The following is a 16606-nucleotide window of genomic DNA, read 5'->3' on the forward strand; positions in this document are numbered from 1 at the left end:
ATTCCAGAAAGCAGGCATTTTCAGTAATGAGTACTGTGGCATAATTTGATCCAGGTATTGCTAATCTTTTGTGCCTTAGAGTGACGACGGTGAGCTTTATTATCAGTTTTTTTATTGTCCCGGAAGAGGGCTGAATATCTGAAAATTTCTTTTTTATAGCAGGCAGTACTTTTTCCCTTCTTTTTTCTTCCCTTCATTTGTTCCTTAGCGGTTGGACTCGAGTGTGCACAGAGTAAAGAAATTACTGCCCTTTTCCTCTCCCGATAACCATCCATTGCTGCTTATTTAGGAATGTTTTGAGGAAAGGAAACAACGCTGAAACTGCCACACTTCTCGTTGGACACCCCAACCACGCCGTGAGGAAGGGTGAAGCAGGAAGTGAAGGAACAAAAAGGTGCACTAGTGCAGGTGTCCGGAATAATTTCGAACATGTAGGGACCTTTATGTGAATTCATCTACGTAGGGCAACAGTCGTGCCTAAGGGGACGTGAACGGTCTTGTATTCTTCAGGATAATCAACTCAGGCCAAATTCACGCGGCTTCTTGTTTCAGAAAAAAAGGGTCAACAGGTTTTGGCTCGTTCGTTCGTTATCATGATTAGCCAGCACAGATGCATCAGACAATTGCACACTGCTTTTATGTAACAGCAATTTTGTAACTGCGGCTCCTGTTAACCCACCGAAGTTGTATCCCCGACTCCCGTTGTTAAGCGCTTTGAGCCCGTCGGAGTTTTCGTTTACAAAATGTAACACAGACAACAAAAAATATCCCGTGAAAGTGAAGTGGAGATGTTAGGTAGCATTGTGAAGGATTATAAACACTAGATAGTGTCTTCAAATAATAACGGCTTTTCAAGCACCTTCAGGTTGGCGCGCTATATTTTTGCACAAGGACTAGTTACAAAAAACAAGATAAGACAAGTACGAGCGCGAACTTTCAACTGTTTATGTCTAAACTGTTCAGGCGCAAACCTGAAGATGAAAAACCAACTAGCCGCTATTACAGCATTGCTTTTCAAGCATCAACTGGAAGGAACACAGTTAGCAATATTTAACCGCTAGACAAATATACTAACCAGTCTTTAATCGCATTTTATGAAGAACGCCGTGGTCCTTGGTTTATGCTCGTGCTTATCTAGGCATACGGGAATAAACTTCACAGGTAATCTTGTGCACCAGTAATTTTTGCACTTTATTTTTTATACCTTACGTGGGATAACAGCTTGCGAAGGCTGTTCAGAATGACAATCAAAGCACTGTGGACAAAGTTTATTAAGGTAGAGAACAGAAACCAGCCGCGTGTGACACTAGGAAGAGGTTCAAAAGGCATGTTAAGTGAAAAGCGAGACAGCTTTAAGCTGTTTCAAGTAGCTTGCGTTTAGAACTACGAAGACAAAAAATGTTCCCGTCGTCATTGCATTTATGCATTTTAGGAGCTAAAAAAGCCTCAAAAGTTCGAAATCTACCGCCCGCGCCTGCTCGTTCTTTAAGGCTGAAAAAACACTGATTTAGTCTCCTTTAATAATTACAAACGTTTCATGAACGTATCAGAAGAGCATGGTAAAAACGTATCAAGGACGCAAAGGCAAGCAGGTTAAACAGCTACTAACAGCCATGTAAGGGCCGTAAAACTAAGTTCAGCTACTTGTATTAGTGAAACTTTCAGCCCTACACAACAACCTGTATCAAATGCCTATAAAAAGCCGAAAAATGAGGTTGATTGATGGCGCCCTCAGGCTAGGAACCATTCAGAATAAACGCGTTTTCGTTGTAACTATCTTCAGGGCACGATGCATTTTAAGTGTTTTAACAATTCTGGCTTGCTCCTTCTACCCCCTGTAGACGGTCTGATGCAATTTCTCCGCTTTATTTTACTTCCCTTTTTCTGATATGATCAACTGCCGACACTTAAATCGTATTTGGGGGTATATGTAATTAGAGTTTTTTCCAATAACTTATGTCAAGAAAATCTCACATAAACGCAGTCGCAACTAAAACAAATCCCATTACTAATGTTTTCTGTATGTTAAGATACTGTTTACCAATTAGCGTTAAACGTTCCATTTACACTGCTGTGTTTCTTTGACATCAGCTACTGGCACATAGTAAAGGAGCCCTACTACAATGTGAAATATTATGAAATTACAGGATACAGAATGCAATGCGAATAATTATGACGGATGTTTAATTAGCCATACTGGCCCTGTCTTCAAGGAAATAGCTGTTTTCAATTATCCCGGGGTTTACAAAGCTCCTGATCATACGACTGGAGAGCCTTGAGGTGTCCAGAGAAAAGGCGGACCTTATACTACTCTGAATTTTTTTCAGCATTACCATAGGTCTTACCTAGACACCACTGTTACTTGGAGCCTCTTGGAGCTTCTGAAGGAAAAAAAAAGAGCTGTTGCTTTACTTTAACCCGCTTCTGCAGCGTTATACCGTCTCACCTGGAGGCTCTTATTCCCGTTCCTGTTGTCCGCAGGCCGCGGCTGTCCTCCCTGCGTGGTCTGTGCGCCTGCGGCAGCTCCGTTGCCATTTCCTGCTCCCACGAGGCCGCCGCCCCGGTGCGTCGCGTTGTTGGCGTTGGCGATGGGCGGCGGCCCGCCTTCGAGCACCAGCCCCTTGAGGCGGGCCTCCTTCTTGGCGACCGCCTTGCGCGCCCGCTCGTGGATGACGCGGAATATCTTGTAGTAGAGGAACACCATGACCAGGCAGGGGATGTAGAAGGAGCTGAGCGACGAGTACAGGATGAAGTCCGAGTTGTAGAAGATGCACAGGTGGGGCACGCGCTGCGGCGACGTGTTGAGGCCGAGCATGATGGGCGACCCGATGGCCGCCGACACGACCCACACGATCACGATGGTGAGCGCCACGCGTTTGCTGTTCTTGTGCTTGGAGTACTTGATGGGCTGCGTCACGGCGATGAACCTGCGATGCGAAAAAGACAACCTGAGAACAGGAGCAAACACTAGTAATGCCCGGCGGCTCACTTTCACTGAGAAACAGAGTTGGCTCGAGCTCTAATTGAAGAGTTCCCATCTCTGAGTTCTTGGTTTCTTTCCGCTTACGATCCTCCCTATCCGTATCCCAGCCAGAGCGCACTGCGAGACGTTCCCTAAGGACACTGGCCACCGACGTGTATCAGCTCGGTATTACTTAGCCATCGCTAACCAGCAGCTTAATTCGCTAATGCGGGAACTGCTAATGCTGTTAGTTTACTCTTGAGATGGGTCCGCATGGTTTCATCAGAGACGAACAGCCTCATCGTTAGATCTAGTCCCGGTGCGAGCGATATTCCTTAGCCAGCATTAATGTGGACAGGAGCAGCGCCAGCAGTGCAGCTTGTTGATAAAAACGGCTAACATCGAACCAGAACCATTCCCTGGCTTCAAATATTTTACAGACCTTAAAGTCACTAGTAAGGGCGCTAACAGTAAAATGCAACGGTTGTTGTGTTCAGCATAAACCTTCGCCCGGTCACATGTGAATTAACTGTGGTAGAAATATTTCTTTAAATCAAAAAAGAAAGAGAATATTGTATCACATATTTGGCTTCAAGGTGAATAGAAATTTTCTGGGGAGGTCAGCAAGGCGGCAAGCACTCGTGCAATTTTCTGTATAAAAAATATGGAAAAGAAAAAGAATACAACTTGTGGCAGTGCTTTCAGGCAATAAACAAACGCGAGCGGCAGCGGTTTAGCTTCTCAAGCACCCATTCATGACAATCACGTAGTGCTTCAATTACAAGAGGCAATACCCCGCCGCAGACCTGTCAATTTGTTTTCCTGCGAACAGCCACAGAACGAACAACATGAATCCTTCAACTGGAAAAAAAGTATATGAGTGGTCCTTTTACTACACAAAGAAAAAATTACCACATAGAAAAGCGCACAATGACAGCAAACGGCTATTTCCTAGTTTTAAATGCGACTGAACTCGGCGAAACTGAAAAATACGCCCATATAGCTGAAATGTTTCCGAATGGGGATCTCGTGATCCTGAAGTGTGTGGGCCTCAGGAGAAATAACTATATTATACGACTTTCACAGAAAAAAAAGACAGGTCAAAGAAAACGTTGCCTAGCATTTTGACGAGAGCCGTGTGTTCAGCATTGCAATCAGTCTCCGTTACGGCGCTTTCCTCTACCTTCGAACAGGCATGGCAAGGCCATTGAGAAACTCAAGGTTGTTTGTTTTTATGTGCGCATTTGTTCTTCCGGGCCAGTCAACATTCGTGGGATTCTATGGCTGCTTTGTGGCTTTTCTGATAATTTAAACAAAAATCTGCTTTTCTCTTGTCGCTTCTGCATCCCTGCTTGTAACTCGAGAGCGAAGTAGAAAGTTGTGTAAGGTAACACTGCTCGCTTTTTTTTTTGTTTTGAAGCCTCCATTTCCGAGTAAGCGGCAGACCATAGCTGACAGGGAAATAAGTCTTAAATAGAAAAATAATCAACAACGAATCATAATCAAAGTTACCTTACGCGATGCGAATGATTGACTGAATCATGTGTTTTATTAAATGCCCTTCATGTGCACTCTGCTCCAGGCATATGTGCGGACTTTTTGTCCCACTGTTGTCTTGGCGGCGGGAGCAGATGCTGGTTCAGTATCCACCGACTGCCATAAAGCAAGTTGCTCGGGCCTTCTGCAATCAAGTTCGCGATATTTGCCCAGAGCAGAGCGACCGCCACGCTGCCGTGTGTTACTGGAAGAACCCACTCTCTGTACGTGGACGGGCTGAACGGAAATACAAAGTTCTGTATGCTTCCTTGAGCGTAGCTCCGAATATTCCTGGCACTGCCAGACAATGTTCGTAGTGCAGTGGCCCGTCTTCGGCAGTGACTGCACATTCCTCCGCAGAGGTCAATGCTGAAAATTTGTGTCTTAAGGTCCGGGTTTGTGCAGTATTGGTTGCGCGGCGGCGGTATAGTGTTTGCGTGCCCCTCGATAGCTCCTCCAGTATAAGCGGAACAGGGTTGTGCCTACTTCTCAAAGCACTTCCCTCTCTCACGGTGAAGGTGCTGAACAGCCTGGCGACGTCGCTTCTTCACGATTTCTTTGAGGGCTCAGGGGTCCAGCGGGCAGGTGTACCCGCTCAGGTGGTTTGTGCGCTCGATGCTGTCGCCATCCTGTATCTCCTAATCACGCCTCACTGCGGGGCCATTCTTTGTCTTCGGTGCCTGCGCGTCCAAGAACCTAGGAAACTGTGGCACTAATGTTGATATTCAGGTTCAGTTCTTGAAATGTAGCGAGTAAGTCGCCGACTGCGGCCGTGCATGCGAACGGACTCTCGCTCACTCGCCTTCACGCTTCGTACGCACGAGAGGAGTCTGTGCAGAGGTAAGCCTGTTTCTGGAGTCATGACGAGAGAATGCGTGTAGTGCTCAGTGGGGTGCTTTGAGAAGCGCTTTGAGCTCTACCACCGCAGTGTCGACGTCATTGACGATGGGCAGTGCAGCCGTACTCACCACGCGATGGGTGATGTCGACCCACGCCTCTGCCCGGCCATGCTTGAGAACTTCATAAGCGCTGGTACTGTTGTCAGCGGCTGTGGGGAGCAGTCTGATTCATATCGGTGTATATAGCAATGGCGGCAGCCTGTGGTTTGTGAATTATGCTACCGCTGTGCCTCTCAGCGAAGCGCTTGCCTGGCTCCGAGTTGCCACATAGTGGAACCGTACTTCGTGCCAATGGTTCATTTGCGAGTGAAACTGTAGGGGTCCATGGAAGGCGGACATCATTATTTGAAGGGCGAACTTCTCTGTCCGGTGCAGTCTGAAGGTCCTGCTGGATACGCACATCCATAACCACATCATGCAATACGGTCGCCTAAGCTAGCTCCGCCTCTTAACGATTCTTATTGTGGCGGTGCCAGCTTTACAGGCACAAGACAAATTTTGTTTTGTTGTGCGTGTGCGTGCGTGTACGTGGGTGCGTGCGCCTGTGTGTGTGTGTGTGGGGGGGGGGGGGAGGAATCAACAGATAAAAAATACAGCCAATTTAGCTTATTTGGCCAAATGCGAAGTATGTCACGTTTCATTTAGCTTTCGGTGCGAGGCTCGGGTTACAAGGTCAGGCTTCAGGCAAAGATTGGAGAAATCGTTGACTCGGAACATTAGTGGTAGCACAGTATGTTGAGGCCGCTTAATGCAACTTAAGAGGGCACTGCAATAGCGGTGTGTTCTGGATCCACTGCACACGGATGGAAGTTGATGAAGACGACGACATGCAATGCACAGTGCAAGAGAGTGGTAACACTTAAACCTGAGGGGTGATAGTTGCGTCGGTAGCCACGCCGAATCACCACGGTCGTCGAAATTTTTGTTTCGTGAGCGATGCGCTTTGGTGCGGGGAGTATATGCTGCTCTGGAAGAGCCGCCTAGCTGGCTCCCCTATCTGGATGCATGTGTGTGCCTCCCAGACTTTTGATGTTTTGGAAGAAGGGTTCATGCAGGGGTATGGTGGCCTGGTGTTTTGTAGCGTAAGCATGCTTAAATTTTTCTTTCCGCCACTATTTCCATGCACTAGCGAAAAAAACTGCAGCGACAGCATAGTGCTCTTGTACAGTTGCCAGCGAAGCTGATCTGTCTGCGCCGCCGCGGGCTAGAAACCCATGACCGGTGCAGTCGCAGCCATAATTATTTTATTTCTGCAGGTCTAGCTGACATCAGAAAAATACACAACGTTTTTCTTCTGAGATTGGAAGCCTTACAGCGTTAGCGCACAAAAAACCAATGAAGAATATTTGTATATGTCCTCATGATTGTTGAACGCTTAGTCACGTAGTTGGAGAATGAGCATGGTTTTGCGAAACAGACGAAATAGCGCCGAAAAGTGTGTCGATTATATGCGCAGCGCACACATAACGATTTTGTCTCAAGATTAATCATTCACATTATTCTATCTACCTATTCACTCACTTTGTTTCTTTTCAGACTTCGTCGCCCAAGAAGCGATCACTCATGCAGTGTTTGTTAAAAAAAGCAGCGATCGGAATGAATGAAGCGAAGCGTGGTAAAAATGGGGCGATCTACGGTTGGAATATGCAGTAGTTTAGCGTGCAAATAATAGTTCTCAGATAAAAAGCTGCAAACAAATCGATAAACAGTGAGAGAAAGAGAGAGAGAAGGAACCAACTGTGTGGCACAATCGTTACTGCCTCGGTTCTTAATCTAAAATTTATCTGCTTCTTGCGCCGAAGCATAAGAGAGCCAATGGGTATACGTAAGAATTTTTTTCATATGCTATTCTCGTGATACGCTCTCGTTCTACGTCCGTTTCGACTTGTGCCGCGTTAAGCTCATGCATATATCACAATGCAGTTCTGTTGCTTGCAAGGTTGAGTTTTCTAGAATATAAGAAGCATACATTAAGCATTGTGTAGTAAAAATATGTGAAAATGCTAAGATTATGGTAATTGAGCGTTACACTCGAAGGGTAAGAAACCTGTGAAAAAAGGAAACAATCGGAGGATGTAGGAAAACTGAAAACATATTCTCTTGATATTGCGTTTTCGGTTTCTACATAGTAAGGAGAAATTTAAAACGACTGGGTATGCAGGGAAGAATGAGAAAAAAAAGTAAGAATTCTATGTTCGGTTGCAATCACACCCTTTGGTGGACGCAGTAAAGGTGCTGATGAAGTTTTTTTTTCAAAAAAAGAAAGTTTCCTCTATTTCTTAACACCCCTCAGTGCGTATTCGGCAGTATATGTTCGTGTGTAACTACGTACAACACACTGAACTTATATTCTTGTGTTCCTGGCGCAATACCATTCTCCGCTCCGCAAGCTCTGTACAATTTCTTATAAATCTGTATTTTTTTTCTTGCATGATAAACTAGAGAACGGCCTTTGAAGCATACGCCTTTTGATTTTTTGTTCGTTCGTGTCGGTTTCATCGAGCTTCTCTCTTTTGATTTCTTGATCTATATTTGATATAACAAGTAATTCTATTAGGCTACATTGAGAAGGTCCACATGTGCGGTAAGGGTTTCTTTGGCAAACATTTAACGAGATGAAAACGCATCTACATCTTCTTGGCAGATTTGCCTGGAAGGTGCCGCAAGCATATCTACGACAATGTCAATAACACGTCAAGTCGAAGGTAGAGGCAAAGAAGAGCGTTAGTCCAACTTTTAAGCATTAGGCGGGCCATGAGGGTGCAAACTCCACCTGTGAACCACGGCAGGTGGCGTTTAGGGGAATTTGTCTCTATCCACTTGTCGGAGGGAGGAGACAGGAGCCGGACTGAAAATGACTCAGCGAAAATGAAAGTGGCTTAGGATGACTTAGCAAAAATTAATAAAAAAGCAATTACGAATATAAATGGAATAAGAGTAGAATCAGAATTACAATAGATAGGCGAGTGAAAGATGATGATGATGTCCTCAGGCTGAATGGCACGTACCCACGGCGGGGGATTGGCCAGGGTGCATTGCTGATACAAACGCACACATTGGTAAAGAATGGAGTAAATTGATAATTTTGTGACTAAGTCTCGAATTTGGATTAGAAAAGGTGTTAAAAAAATGGAAATGAAAAATCTGTGAAAAGCGAGTGAAAGAAAAATGCTGCTGCATTTTTTGTTCTTCAAAAAATTTTTTTGATTTTCGACGCTTCGAAGGGCAGCAATATTTATCTAGCGCTTATGAAAGAATCACGCGACTTGCCAAGCGTCGCTCGCTGCAGTAGTAGTTGAAATGTCGTCTGCAGAAAGTACCAATCCCAGGCGAGGAATCGGGTTTGTTTGAACAGTTCAGCAATTTCACTTCTCTGTTCAAATAGTTTGCTACTTTCTTTTAATCTCGCGCGAACAAAAATATTGGCACGGCGCTTGGTAGTGACTGAGTTGGCTCATTTCAACAAAAATTCTCAGCTGAAAAGACGCGGGCAAAGGAGAGCACCCGGATGACCACGCTGTCAAGAGTTCATGTAGAGAGAGAAAGAGCTCTTCATCGAGCAGTGGAGATTTCTTCGGGCCTGTTCAAAACCACATTTGCGTAGGGGAGGAGGATCGCGCAGAAAAAGGCAATGGAAACGAAGAAAAGCTAGTAAGGACGAATAAAAAAACTGCGGAAACAAAAGAGCCAAGACTTTCCGCCTCCCTCTGAAGCGATTAATACACAAACAATAGCTGTGTCAACCCCCACTCCCTTCCAATATTCAAAAAGGCGTGCTGCCGGGCACACACAAGCGTCATGGCTCTTCAGAAAGTAAAAGATGAAAGCATGGGCTGCGGTGACAGAGCAAGAATAAGAGTAGTGAGGCTTTTCCCAACTTGGAAAAAGCCGGCACTACTCCCCTTCGAGCTGGGCAGATACTGGATGTATTTCCGGACACACTTCGCGTACGTCAGAGGGAGACGGACATTGCGTTTAAGCGTACTATTGATTTTCATGCTTTCTATATTCTTTTTTTGCGCCCTGAGTGTCCGACATAGGACCTGCCACATGAAATACTAAAATGTTCAGACAACCACCTCCATGCAGCGGCCCACAAATCTTCAGGCGTGCCGAACACTGCATCCCTTCTTTGGTTTGCCAGTCATGTTAAACTTCGAGCATAGGTCCTTGAGTTCGAGCTTGAACTTGGTGCTGTCAGGACCACGTGAATCGGTGGGAAGTTTCCCTTTCTTTGATGTTGTGGGAAGTGCCATGTGTAAATGACATTTCACACTACGAAAATGTTCTTACTCTTTTCCGTGGCAGTTAACTGACTCCTGCCGAGACGCATACTCTTCAATTCACTTTCAACCGCATAAATCAGACGCAGTGCGCTTAAACGCGGCGTCCATCTTTTTCTAGTCCACGTGGACTGTGTTAATATGCAGCGCATGAAAACGGATCCAGCATGTAACCTCTTCGCAATGTGCTGACGCCACCAAGAAACTGTGTGCTGGCTTGAAGTACATTACCGAGAAGAATGCAAAGCGTCTTGGAGTGGTAAACTATAAAAAAAGAAACAAGCATCGTCCGTTGTTGAATTCGAACGAGATTAACCCTTCGAGGATTGAAAGACGAGTGCATCGCGCAGTGTCTACTTTTTTTTTTATCTGGCCTGTCGTATTTAAAAAAGTGAGAACAGGGAGAACCTGCGCGATTTAAATAAACTCTTTCTTACAGAATACACTAATAAGCGATAGCTTCTAGTAGCCTAGGGTGCCTCTGTGTTAAGAATCTGCAATGCTGCCGATATTTTCCCCTAAAGTTCCTATAAGCAGAAGCTGAGCAAGAAACGCATGAGTTCGGAAACTTGAACAACGGCGGTAACAGCGAGGTAGCAGCGAGTATTGATCCACCCGTTTCCTCGTACTGGTCAAAGAGGCATTTTTTTTTCGTCAAGACGCATAAAGTGGAGAACTCCGTGCGCCAGGTACGCAGCCATACAATGTAACACTCCTTGTAGCCGCAGCTAGGAGGCGCAGCGCGAACGCGATACTCGTGCCCTTCTCAAGAGTTTAAAATGGTATTGGACGGCTTAGGCCGCTGATGAGAAGCTGCCGTCCTCTTAGATGGTTATCAGTTGACGTAAATACACTTCCTTCTGGACAGAGTGTTGAGTGTAACCTTGTCAGTGGTGGAATTGATATTCATAAAAACCGCTGTTGGTTGCACACAAGGTGCGGCTTCTCTTCAGAGGACGGGACAAAAGCAATGAGACAATGTCTGCCGGACACTATTTATTCCTTGAAGGTACCATGTTTTTACTTCAATATAACAATGCGATTATTTTGCGTACCTTCTCCTCCAGTTTACCCAGTTAGCCCAGAGCGGTAAATGGACCGAAAAAAGTGTAGAACGTCTGTTGCCCCGTTTGTGTACAAAATGTTCCCCAAGATCCAATCTAGGAGAGGACATCACCGCTTAGTCTGTAGGAACTACACTGTTCCAGAAATTTAAAGATGAGAGTTGCGGCATAGCCGTGCTAATAGCTGACCCCGTCAGTGCCTGGTGGTGATTTCGTATTTCCATCAGTTGCGGTCACCAAAGTTTCTTTCAGTGGAAATAAACCCACAGGACGGTTACCCTGTGTAACGTCATATTCCGCAACAGCTGTTGAGGTATTTTCATTTCGCGATATATCGAGATAAAGAGTTTGCCAGCGGCATGTATACATGCATGCCTACACAGCATGCTTTTTAATTTTTCACACATACTAGTTCTTCGCATAGCACTCCTCTCTAGTCCGCCGGTCGAGCCGTGCGTTGCCACCTCCACTGATTCACTCCTTGGGAGGAGGGGGGGGGGGGGGGAGCGTTTCGCAGAAGACGCTGCGTGCCATATTCATCCATTCTCCCTTCTCTTTCCATGGTAAACACTCTCCGGGTCCTTTCCATGGCAACCAGCTTCCGGCTGGGCATTTCTTCGCTCACCGTACCCTCCACCTTTCACGGTAACCGACTTCCGGTTTAACACACACTTCTCTAGCTATATTCTTTCTCTACGATAACCTCCGGCCCACGTGGTAATTTCCTGCTTCCATGGTAACCACACTCCGGGTCTTCGCGTGGTAACCACCTTTCGGTTCACGCTCCGCTCTCACCATAATGTAGCCATCCTCCTTCCATGATAATCAGCCTCCGGATGGTTCCCGAAGTAAGCACCCTCGCATTACGCATTCCACCGTATCCTCCTCCTCCTCCTCCTCCTCCTCCTCCTCCTCCTCCTCCTCCTCCTCCTCCTCCTCCTCCTCCTCCTCCTCCTCCTCCTCCTCCTCCTCCATACACGGTAACCACCCACCGAGGGGTTCTCATTACCACCATCCTCCGGTTACGCATTAATAGTACGACGCGAAACTCGAAGAATGGGCGTTTCACAGCTGACGGTGTAAAATCTGTCAAAGGCTTGCACTACAGGGCCTCTTACAGCACATCAGATAGAGGGCAGAACAGCAGTCTATGCGTGTCACACCAGTTCGTACATCGTGGCTGAGCTATTGAGGTGCATTCTTTATGTGTGCAAGAAACCAGCACACATCCTGCAGCTCATTTAAATTATTGCTTACCAACCCCGCACCTCCACCAAAATATTAGGAAGGGTGGGGGAGGTTATACGAGCAGCGGGCACGACAGAAAACAGCCGAGAACAAGTCAAAAGAAAGCTCGTAAAGGAATTAGGTGCAACAGCGTTGTCGTTCAGTACACAGAGCCAGCACGTCCTCGTCGTCTTGCGACTGCGTACCGTAACCATAGGAACATGTATCTATGGGATTTGTGGATTTAACATACTACGTTAAAGGATAGAAGGAGCAGCCGAGCGGCACCCGTTTTAACGTGGGCGAACTCTCTTGAAATCCTACACGAAAGAAGTGCTGACGAACTTCTATAATCACTTCTCCAACACCAGCTGAGCAAGTGATTTTTCTCCAAGCTTATCGATATGACAGCTGTACCGCTGGCGTATTTCTGCAGCCTCTGATATGAGCAGACGTGGATGTTTCCGCCTTCTAACGAAGTAGTGGGGTAAGTGCTCGAGATAGAGAGAAAGGCAGTGTTGGCACTGCGACCATGTCTTCCTTCCATTCTTATCCACCCGACGACGGAGGAATCTTTCTAAGGCTGATCCCGCAAGCGCCAAAATCAGAGGATTGAGTTCTTTCTTCTTTTAATCAGCTACTGCCAGGAACAGCTGTTTTGAAAATGACTGCCATCCGAGTAGTTCTCTTTTTTGCTTGTAAGAAACAACGAAAAGGAATGGCAAATACAAGGCCTCTCCGTTGTCGACTGCAAGCTGTGCGTTGGCTCCTTCGCCTGCAGTAGCATTTCATTTGGCGTGCTGTTCTTTGCTGTGATCGGCAGAAGCATGAGCTGAAGCCGCACAGCTGATAGAAAGGGTCGACATTGATTTCCCGCCACCAATGGCATCAACCTGTTTCGCAGATGGGTCGGCGAAGTGCGCCTATGAGACCTGTTGATGCGCTTCTTCTACAGGAAGGCCCCCACCAGACGTCTGCACGTCGATTACATACCAAAGTAAACGTACAGGCAACCGACACGCACTAAAAAGTACATAGAAAACGTGTAGTGTTAAAAAATAGGGAAGGACATTAAGTGAAGGTCGTGACAGCCCGTACTTTCTGAGCGCTTTCTGAGGGCTTTTCCGAGTGATGCGCTGCATAAAAAGCAATGGAGATTAGAGACTGGCCTTGCGTATCCAGTCTAACGTTTGTAACCGTAGTCCTTTCATATTTCACCAAAAAGAGACGGTTTTTTGTTTTTCGGAAGACGACGCGCTGTTCTCAAACCTGAACCACTTGGAACGCGATCTAGTACTGGTTTACACGGCTTCCGTTACCTAGTAGAACTAAGATTGCTAATGCACCAGTGTTGGTCAAAATCTGCCAAACTGGTCCCATCGTTGCTCGTAACACTAAGGCTTGGAGAAGAAAGAATAGAAACACATCTGCCGGTGCGTCGAGGAACATTAACGCTAGCAAACTTCTTTAGTTGGAAAAAGCCACTGCTGTTTCAAGCAGTTAGGCAATCGCGAAGTGCTACGCATCGAAAGGACGCGGAAAGGAAAGTGATTTGAATAAAAAAGGAAATAAATAACAAATGTATGACAAAGAGAACACAATGAAAACAAAAAGGTTAAAAGATTAAAAAGTGGGCAGTAAAAAGCATTAACAAAAATAAAAAAATAAAATCTGTTGAAAGCAGAGTACGCTATATATGACTTACGATGAAACTGCATTACACGAGATGGGATCGTGCGGGGCGTCTCCATAAGCTATGTGCTAATGTCCCGAGAAGCGGGCATAGAAAAAAAAATGCATGACCCATAACACAGCTAAAGGCCTGTAAACATTTCAAGTCACTGTTTATGCATATTCAATGAAAGCGTCTTCACTCTCTCTCTAAGGAACCGAGCGAACAATTTGACCTCATTTAGCAAAAGACGTGATGCAGAGGGCGACACTACAGCACGTTCGTTCATTTTTCATGAAAGAAGTATAAAGCACAAGGACAGCCTGAGCGTGGGTTTATACCCCGGGCACTAGGAAAACAAAGCCGCTGTTTTCTCCCCCAGGAAGGCGCTGTGTTCACTGTGAAAAACAAAAACAAAATACGTTATTGTCTACTAATGAAAGAGATAAGAAGGTCGCGAACGTAAGACAGGGGAAACAATGGTCTCACGCAACAAGAAGCGATGGGCGTGTTTAGCCGGGCATGTGTGCGGCACAACGTGTCCGGGAAGCGATTCCACAAAGATAGTGAACGAAAGAGAAAAAAATAACCTAGTGAACAACGAAGATAGCCCGTAATGGTGGGTAATCAAGGGCACTTACACAGACAAAAAAATTTGTGGAGAACAAAAACACTGGGCCACTATGCGACGCACAGACACGTTTACACGCGCAAAAGAAACCTACGTGGCGACGCCTGCAGCCGAAGAGCAGGGAAACGTGGTTGAGAATAATAAATGAAATCAACGCATTTGGAGCGAGCGACCTCTCTTTTTTTTCTCTAAATGAAGCGGGTTCCTAGCAAGGTTCGTAATGCGGCTACGCTGGCAAAAACGAAAGCTGCAAGGGTCATGCAGACGTCAGTACAGGAAGAGAGCGTACAGGAAGGAGAAAAAGAACGAAGGAAAGAAAGCTAATGGAACCTCCGAGAAGGACAGTTATAAAATAAAATTGCCGGAGTGCAACCGTTCCGCAAGTAAGTCGCCGAGCGGCCAAATGCGGCCAGACTCTACGTTCTTGCGTTGAGTCGCCTCTGCGCGGTTTGTTTCAGTTCCGAAGGGCGGAGCCACCGCTGCCGCTGCAACAACGTTTCGACGAAGAAGGAAAGATAAATGCGGGGAGCTTATGGAAGCGGGGTATACATGCGGACGAGCAGCTAAGTGAATTTCAAAAATGCGGCAACAATATCACCCCCTCCCCCTTCATCCTCTGTAAAACCCCCTTCCTCTCGTTGTTCAACCACCTCCCTTTCTTCCTCGCCTTTTTTTCTAGGCTCTTTCCTTTCTATTTCTCTTTCCTCCCTGCTTTTTATTCGACCGAAACCGCGGGCCCGTAAAACACGGTGACGCGCTTTGGCGCTGTATCATCAGGCATCGTGCATGCAACCTCCGCTAGGGCTTACACCCGTCGCTCCTCTATATCCTCCTCCTCAGCTCAATCCCTTCGCACTCGGTAATTTTCTCCTTTCCCCTCGACTGAGCTCCCGCGCGCTCAAAAGCACGACCGACCGGCCACCGACCGCGAGTACTGCTGCTGCTGCTGACGCCGCTTTGGGAGACGATGAGGAGGCGGAAGAGGCGGCGGCTCCCTTTGTTGTTCCGGCACTGTTTAGCATATTTATGACTTCGTCGCCAACCTATAAAATTTCGCTGACGCCCGCCAGATATTACCGCGCCAGTCGCGCTGACAAGCCAAACCAATTCTTGCCCTCTTTTTTTCTTTTTTTTTCTCAACTATGCTCGACAATAATCTTGCTCGTCGCTTTGTTCTTTGTTTATTTCACCACGCCACCGCGGAAATCAGAGCGATGTGGAGAAGGACGGATGAAAACAGGGGCAAGAGCTAAAGCGGCAAACGCTGGCGAAAGCCGCAAATTTGGCAGCAGGGCTCAGGCGCTGCCTCTCGCGCTTCGTTCCACGGTTATTTTGTGTAGTTATTTATTTTTCCTTTCGCGGGAGCTCGAATGTGGCGAGAGGTCTTGTTCGTTCATCCCACTGAACCGGAAAAAGTCGCGGCACGTGAAACACGCTTTTTTGTTACCAGTGGCGTTTCCCTCCCTCCCTCCCTCCCTCTACCCCCCCCCCCCCCCCCCCTCTCTCCGATGCTCGCTTGCTGGTCCGCTCGTTCACCCGCTGTCGCGATTGCTGTTTGAGGCAATTTCTGATTGGGCTTAGCTGAGCCGACGGTATTCCCGACTTTTGCCTTTTTTTCTCTGTTCGGGTACCGTTTTGTCTTTTCGTATTGGTTATTCTGAGGAATGCAAATTACGCGTATGAACGACACGAAAGCACTTCACTATAAAAGCCGGGAATGCTGCGGGCAGCGTGGTTTTGATAAGTCCGTTTTGCTCGGTTCGTTAGCTCGGGGCATAACGCGGCGGCTTGGTTTGGCGAAACTCGGCAGCAGTGCCAACACAGAGACGAGAGAGGGAGCGGAGAAGAATGGGGATGGTGAAGCGTGCTGGTCGGGAGCTTCGCGCAGGATTACTTTCGCGGCGTGACAAGCGTAAAAGAAGAAAAGAAAACCTGGTACGAGGGGATAACTGAATCAGCACGTAATGTAATGACGATTAATGAAGCTTACAGGGACGCTACACAGGCTGTTTTTTTCCTATCAAAACATGACTTGAGTGTTGTATTGGCAAACTAGCGAACAATGGGCAGCACGTCTAGGAGAATGTAATTATTTTTTGAGGCAATGCAGATTTTTAGAAAACAGTATGAACTTAGCTCATACGTCGGTAAGGAGTTCAACCAGTGGCAAGAAAAAAGGCTCTCAGAGGCTCGAAGAAAAACGAGAAGCAGCTGACTTGAAGATGTAATGGCGAATAAAGAAACGCTTCGAGGTTATTCTCTACCAAGCATCGTGAGCTCAATGATTCGTTTTGCATTGACTAACTTTTTCGCTTTTAACTAAATACCTGAA

The 16606-nt window shown here is 46.5% G+C and overlaps 1 protein-coding gene across 9 annotated transcripts in view; it reads right to left on the minus strand.

Moving 5' to 3' along the window:
- Positions 1-16606, minus strand: part of LOC144093441 (dopamine D2-like receptor) — a 510329-nt gene that overhangs the window by 36926 nt on the left and 456797 nt on the right. For all 9 annotated transcript variants that reach the window (XR_013306275.1, XR_013306276.1, XR_013306273.1 and 6 more), the window contains one exon: positions 2447-2927. Coding sequence is in view for 6 of the 9 variants with exons in the window: in XM_077626814.1 (XP_077482940.1) it covers positions 2447-2927 (481 nt within the window). In the remaining 3 variants the exon portion in view is untranslated. The remainder of the gene's footprint in view (positions 1-2446; positions 2928-16606) is intronic.

The sequence above is a fragment of the Amblyomma americanum genome, chromosome 6, assembly GCF_052857255.1.
Source record: "Amblyomma americanum isolate KBUSLIRL-KWMA chromosome 6, ASM5285725v1, whole genome shotgun sequence".
NCBI lineage: Eukaryota > Metazoa > Arthropoda > Arachnida > Ixodida > Ixodidae > Amblyomma > Amblyomma americanum.